At 42.3% G+C, this 6,804-nt stretch overlaps 1 protein-coding gene across 1 annotated transcript; it reads left to right on the top strand.

Annotated features, from left to right (window-relative positions):
- Positions 1-825: 825 nt before the first annotated feature.
- Positions 826-3,468, top strand: LOC147847890 (putative glycerol-3-phosphate transporter 5). The gene is made up of 2 exons (XM_087338760.1): positions 826-2,106; positions 2,269-3,468. The coding sequence occupies exons 1-2, from the start codon at positions 864-866 to the stop codon at positions 2,823-2,825; spliced, it is 1,800 nt and encodes a 599-aa protein (XP_087194886.1). The 5' UTR covers positions 826-863; the 3' UTR covers positions 2,826-3,468.
- The last annotated feature ends 3,336 nt before the right edge of the window (positions 3,469-6,804 follow it).

The following is a 6,804-nucleotide window of genomic DNA, read 5'->3' as shown; positions in this document are numbered from 1 at the left end:
CTTGGAAGAGAAGGAAAGTGTGTTGAGTGCATGGTAGTTATAGAGGTTTAACACAAGCATATTTAACACTTAGGATGCGATCACAATGTCTATGGAAAGCCTATGTGAATGGAGCATATTTAACACTTAGGGAGGCGATCACAATGTCTATGCAAAGTGACATAACGCGAGCTCAAAGAGAAGGAACGTGTGCCCAGTGCATTGTAGGTACGGGGTACAAAGGTCTTAACAAAAGAGCCTTCTACGGCTTAGTAGGTGAGTTGTGGGTGGCGTAAGGCCGTGCCATTTCGTTGCTTCGACATGCAATGTAGGCTTCAGAGCGATGTACACAAATGTCTTGCGCTTTCAGAGATACGAAGGGGGGAGAGGATAAGGCCGAACGCTAAGGAAACAAGGGTTCATCGGGTGGCCATGATGGGATCGAAGAGAATGAATGATGAGAAGTCTAGGATGTTGGTGTGTTGTGCCTGCCCACCCACAGAAAGCATGGGGTGAATATTCATTTGTGGAGTGATTGGGCACATTCAAAAAAGTCCATATGCATATTCTGAAGAATATTCTCTTGAAAAGATCCCCCCCCCCCCCCCCTTCCTCTGCCCCCACCCCATTACCATTTCTCCTCCACCTTCCTCTCAAGAAGAAGAAGAAGAAGAAGTAGCCGAATGACTATAACTACTTCTTCTACTTCTATTTCTTCTTCTTCTTCAGCTTCTTCTTCAGTAAGACAGAGACAGAGGCAGAGAAAGCCCCCCAATAACTCAGAAAAAAGAAAAGAAGCCAAAATTATAAATAAAGAAAGAGAAAAGAAGAAGGAAAACAAAAAAAACAGAAAAACTCTGGTTTCTGTCCAAGTTACTCTTCTGATGGAGACGAAGAAAGCTGAAGGGAATTCGGTTAATAAAGGTAAGAAAGGAATTCCTCCTGGCATAGCCCTCCTTCCAAGCATCAACAGCATCTTCTTCTTGAGGAGGAAGAAGAAGACAGGCGTCAATCAGGATGAAGTTGAGATTCTGAGAATCAAGACCTACAGATCCTCTGTGCTTTTGCTCACCTTCCTTGCTTATGCTCTCTTCCATGCCTCACGGAAGCCCCCAAGCGTTGTGAAGAATGCTCTCACATCCGATGATGATGATGTTGCTGCTGCTCTGCAGGATTCCTTCAGCCTCAATGTATTTGATCATCATCGTCATCATCACACTGACAATTTCACCTCCCTAGCGAGATCCAAGCCTCCTGATAATCAGATCCCATGGCCCCTTCATGTAATCTACACAGTAAGGACAGAGGCTGAGGCTGGATTGAGCTTAAATACCACTTCTTCATTGTCATCATTATCATCATCATCATCGAGCGGATGGGCGCCTTTCAATGGTACCTCAGGGACATCTCTCTTGGGCGATGTGGATGTCGCCTTCTTGGCCGCCTATTCGATGTCCATGTTCGTGGCAGGCCATCTGGGCGACCGTGTCGACCTCCGCTGGTTCCTCTCGGGCGGCATGGTGGCCAGCGGGGCCTGCGTTTGCCTCTTCGGATTCGCCTATTGGTGGGATATCCACTGGCTCGCCTACTTCTTCATCGTCCAGATCATGGGCGGGTTCGTGCAAGCCACGGGCTGGCCGGCGGTCGTGGCCGTGGTCGGGAATTGGTTCGGGAAGTCGAAGCGTGGCCTCATCATGGGCGTGTGGAATGCACACACATCGGTGGGGAACATATGCGGGACTTTGATGGCCTCCTCGGTACTAGGCTATGGATGGGGATGGTCTTTCTTGGTCCCGGGCATGGCCATCATCATTGGTGGAGTGATTATGTTCTTGTTCCTAGTGGTGGAGCCCGAGATAGTGGGCATTGCGTCGCCACACGAGCCCCAGCCCAAGCCGATGAATGATGATGACCTTGAGAAGGAACCCCTTCTCAAAGGAGGAGAACAAAATCATCATCATGGTTCCTATGAACCTGATGAAGATAACTACGACAGGCATGCCGCGGTCGGGTTCTTGCAGGCATGGGCGATCCCACGAGTAGCGCCATTCGCATTTTGTCTCTTCTTCGCAAAGCTCGTGGCCTATACATTCCTCTACTGGCTTCCATTTTACATCAAACACACAGGTATATATATATTGAGATACTTCTGGAATCTCATCTAATTGGGCAGAGAAATCCCGAACTCCGGGCGGGAAAATGTGCCTGTCCGAGATCGATCGGACTCTAGTAGATCTATCTTTTTTACTTTTTCTTTTTGAAAAGCCTGATTGTTTCTGTTGTGTGCAGAAATAGCTGGGGTGTATCTATCAAGTACCGCGGCCGGGAATCTTTCAACTGTGTTCGACATTGGTGGGACGATTGGCGGCATCCTGGCCGGGTACATCTCGGACAGGATGAATTCCCGGGCCATTGTTGCGGCGTCCTTCATATACACGGCATTGCCCGCCCTCCTGTTCTACCGTGTGTTTGGGAGCGGATCCTTCTGGCTCAATGGCCTCCTATTGTTCATCGCGGGCGTGTGCGTGAATGGGCCCTATGCTCTTATAACGACCGCGGTCGCGGCCGATCTTGGCACGCACGAGTCATTGAGAGGGAGCTCCAAGGCATTGGCCACGGTCACGGCCATCATCGATGGGACGGGGTCCATCGGCGCGGCCGCAGGGCCCTTGTTGACCGGATACCTCTCGGAATTGTACGGATGGAATTCCGTGTTTATCATGCTCATGATATCGGCCGTGCTCTCGGGGTTGCTCTTAACCGGCCTAGTCATCGAAGAGTTCAAAGAGTCGGCCAGAAATGCAAAGGCTAGGAATAGGGGGAGGGATGATGGACAACTCTATTAATTCATTCAGCACACCTTTGGACGTTTTCACACACATGAGCTAGATCGTTAGCCATGAAAAGTCACTCCCTATATATATATATATATGTATATAAATATTCACCCCCTTAGGGGAGAGGGTCTAACCCCCAAAGTTTTTATGGACTGATTCCTTTTCCGCATTCCCTTGTGGACGATAGAAAAGCTTTCTCGATCTTGTGAGTTGAGGGTGCAACAATGTGTGTGTGTTGAGGTGGGGGTGGGGTATAAGGTGGGTATGGACGGACACGTATAGACAAATGATAGATTCTTTGTAGTTCACCAAGACCATCAAGGATAATGTATAGAATTTGAATCCTTGGGAATTTGACACGACCATCGCCTCCTCGTCTCTGGTGTATTTTGCTAATAAAGATGGCACTCTTATCTTACATTCTGCTCTACAAACACCCTTAGCACCATTTAAAACAAGAGTCATCGACCCCCACACACACAGAAATGCAATAATGGAAATGTGCCTTTGTGTGATATGAGAATAATGGTTTGGCATTTTGTACTAAAAAAACAACCATAAGAAAATAAAGTGTTCCTTATTGTAAGTATTGAACCCAACTCAATCTCAAAATAGCCCAAGTTGAATTCAATAAAGCTTTTGGCATTTCTTTTGGACTTATCTTCAAAAGTCTGCCCAAGAAAATCGGAATTGAGACGTGTGTCTAAATGGAATGTGACGTGTTTTAATGGAACACATGTCCTTCGTGTAATGTTTGTTGCCAATACGTTACAATTACCCTTGGGTTCGTTGAAATCGAATCTATGTTGTCAATACAAAATTTGTCCCTTTAGGTCGTTAAAAGTGAATTTGAAAAGTCTTTTACTTGTAGGCGCATATGATCTCGGACCCAAAACAACACTATCTTTTTATAACGAATTCAATGTCAAACTTATTCCTTGGAACTTCAATTGGCAAGGTTTCCATATAAAAAATTAAGGCTTTTAATAAGGTGGCACATGAACCTAGAAGTGTGAATGAACTTTTAGTTTGAATTGATGGCGACGACTAAAGGCTAGTTTGCATATATAAAGTCCATGCTTTATATCGTGATTTAGCACTTAATTTCTTGTTCTAAAGTGAGATTTATGATGTTTTCTTATAATTTCTTGTTGGAAAGTCATGTTCATAATGTTTTCTTAAAAACAAAGGTCGTCTATCATTAACGCCTCTCCTCAAAAGGATGGTCTAATAAATAGCCTTTCATTAAGATGGTTTCATACCACAACAATGAAATTGTCACTAGCTTTAAATCTCTTCCAAGCGAAGGGTGATAGGACTCCATGCAGAAGGAAAATGTTCACTCTGACTCTTAGCTCCCATCTCAACATAATCAACCAATCAAAAGCAAAACATCTATTGTAAGAATTTTCTATTGACAAGAAACCCTTATATTACAAGGGGCACGATAATAGGATGATTAGTGTGATACATTTCATAACGGTATTCCTTTGGAACAAAAGAAATCTAGATGATGGGAATACATAATGGTGGGATCCAAAGTTACCACTAGGGAAATGCTTTGTATAATACCCTAATGTATTGGTATTAGACTTACATGGTATCTTTCCAATGGGTGAACATGTGAATGTATTTGTGATGAAATATTGCAATGGGTCTCTTGTTTTTTATGAGATCTAACTAATGGATTAAAGCAATTTAGCCACTTATCATACCAAACTACAATTATTATGTCTCATACGCCTTAACATATATCTAGCTAAATCACAGAGTGACTCACATGCGTTTATCTCTACCATTAGCTATTTGATTTTAACATTTGAAACAAGGAAACATACCAATCAAAGTTTACAACCAAGGTTAAAGACCAACTCTAATTTTTCATGATATCAATTATGATTAAATGCTTTTGTAGATTCCTTTCTCTCTAATAGATACCATTATTACAAGAGAAACTATATCCAATAGCAAGATTGATGTGGATAGTATTGTTTCCACTTCTTGTGCAATGTAAGAGATAAACATTTTTTGTCTATATCAAAACCAAAGAGAGCAAAACCATGTCGAGCAAACATTCCCTATATGTAAAAAATGTTGTTTCTTGCATAACTTGAATTACATTTCCTCTCTCCTTCAAAAGGAGCTGAAAATGTTAAATTTTGGTTTCCTTTAAATGGAATACACCTAACCATTTTGAAACATTTCTAATATTATCTCATCCTCAATTGGTTACCATTTTCGAAAAGGCACACATTCGCAAGGAAAGATGATAAAGATGAGGGATAATGCAACGTTACAATGCTGGTAGACTATTGGAACATTGGTATGAGAATTGACGTAGTTGAAACCAAATGGCATCATCGATAGGTAGATCTAGGTTGAAAACTTGATATCTAATTTGTTCGAATATGAAATGAAATAAAGTCACTAGAGTGGTATCGCAAGCGCGAAATGCAAGTGAGACCACTGAGGACTTCAACCATAAAGGACGGGAATGACAAAGTACTCATAGTTGTTCAATTCTATGTTCGGTTTCTTTTGGGAAATTATGATCACCTTACTTTTCATAATTATGTACTTACGAAATCTCTTGTATATGAGAGTGTACAAGTGTGCACATATCTACTTTTATATCAAGAAGTTTGTATGTTTGTATTTTTTATGTGCAAGCTAATATTAGATAACATGTATGTATATATGTGTGCATGTAAAAGAGGGAGTGGAAAAGAATAGGTAAGAGGGGAAAATAAAAGAGAAGGGTGGGAAAACAAACAAACAAACAAAGAAGTAATGTAAATGGGGGAAAGATAACGAGAGTAAGAAGAAGAAAAAATAGAGATTGCCTAGATGGATGTAGCTCAGTTAGTAAGGTTGCCCAATGGAGACCATGTGGTCATGGCTCAACCCCTACATTCCACAGTGGAATCTAGTGAAATAAGAGATATATATGGTGTAATAGAGAGGAGAGAAAATTGGGTTTCAAACCCAAGATGTAGTGGTAGTAGTGTAAAAGACTTAAGCTAATTACAATAAAAAAAAGAAAGAGATGTGAGCATCAATTGTTGAAGTAGAAAGAAAGATTGTGACGAACGATGACATGCGGCGGTTTAATCCTCATGCTCGAAAATATTCGAAAGTAAAGTTTTCAATCCTCCTTTTCGAGTGTGCTGTGGTGGATGGAACATAGCCGGTTTGACTCCCACTGTCCAAAAATTTACATGTCCAAGCAACAATTTTGCTTATGGGTCAAAATCGAGATCCAAAATTTTTGTTGGGACCGAGAGCTTCGATTTAGCCCCAAATTCTAGTAATAATTTGGATATTCGTTTTTCGCCAATTTAGCTCCAAAATTGAGCTTGAAATTTTGAGCTTAAAAGTTATGTGGACATGCTTTGGAATCGATCCCTCATTGTTTCTGGAATTGCGCAGAGTCGATTAGCATTTGGGGTAGAAGTCTCAAGATCGTGGGAACTTGCGGTGTGACTGGGAAAGTTGTGTGGGGGTTCTTATAGGGTTTGACGTTAACAGGGGAAGGCTGGGTGGAACAGTTAAAACCGCAAGGTCATGGATTTATAGTGTGTTAGAGTGATGATCTAATATAAGCATATGATAAGGATATAATATATTTGAAATAAGAAAGGAGAGAGAGAAAGAAGGGTGCCGATCCACCCGACCACCCCCAAGAGAAGGGATCGAGACGGCCTTGAGCCTCGATCGGCATCCCATACCACTGCCGTGGTGTCGAGTCGTACCTGGTGCTGGTGCTCACTACAAGACTTGACCCACCACGAAACAGAGTCTTGACGTAGTCAAGAAATGATGAAATGAGGGTAGCTAGGCCTCATATTTATAGCGAGACCCAAGGTCCCAGGCTAGTTCACACTTGGCCTAATGGGTTGTCTCAATCCCAAGGAATAAAAGTAATGCTCCCCTTCTTTACACTCTCGTTTAACCCTCACACTTATCCACGTGTATAGGATACTACGGT

The sequence above is a fragment of the Azolla caroliniana genome, unplaced genomic scaffold (genome assembly GCF_043228905.1).
Source record: "Azolla caroliniana isolate FFs.n. ecotype wild unplaced genomic scaffold, voAzoCaro1.0.p SCAF_599, whole genome shotgun sequence".
Classification (NCBI taxonomy): Eukaryota; Viridiplantae; Streptophyta; class Polypodiopsida; order Salviniales; family Salviniaceae; genus Azolla; species Azolla caroliniana.
Note: the sequence above shows the minus strand (reverse complement) of the source record. Positions and strands in the feature narration are given on the sequence as shown.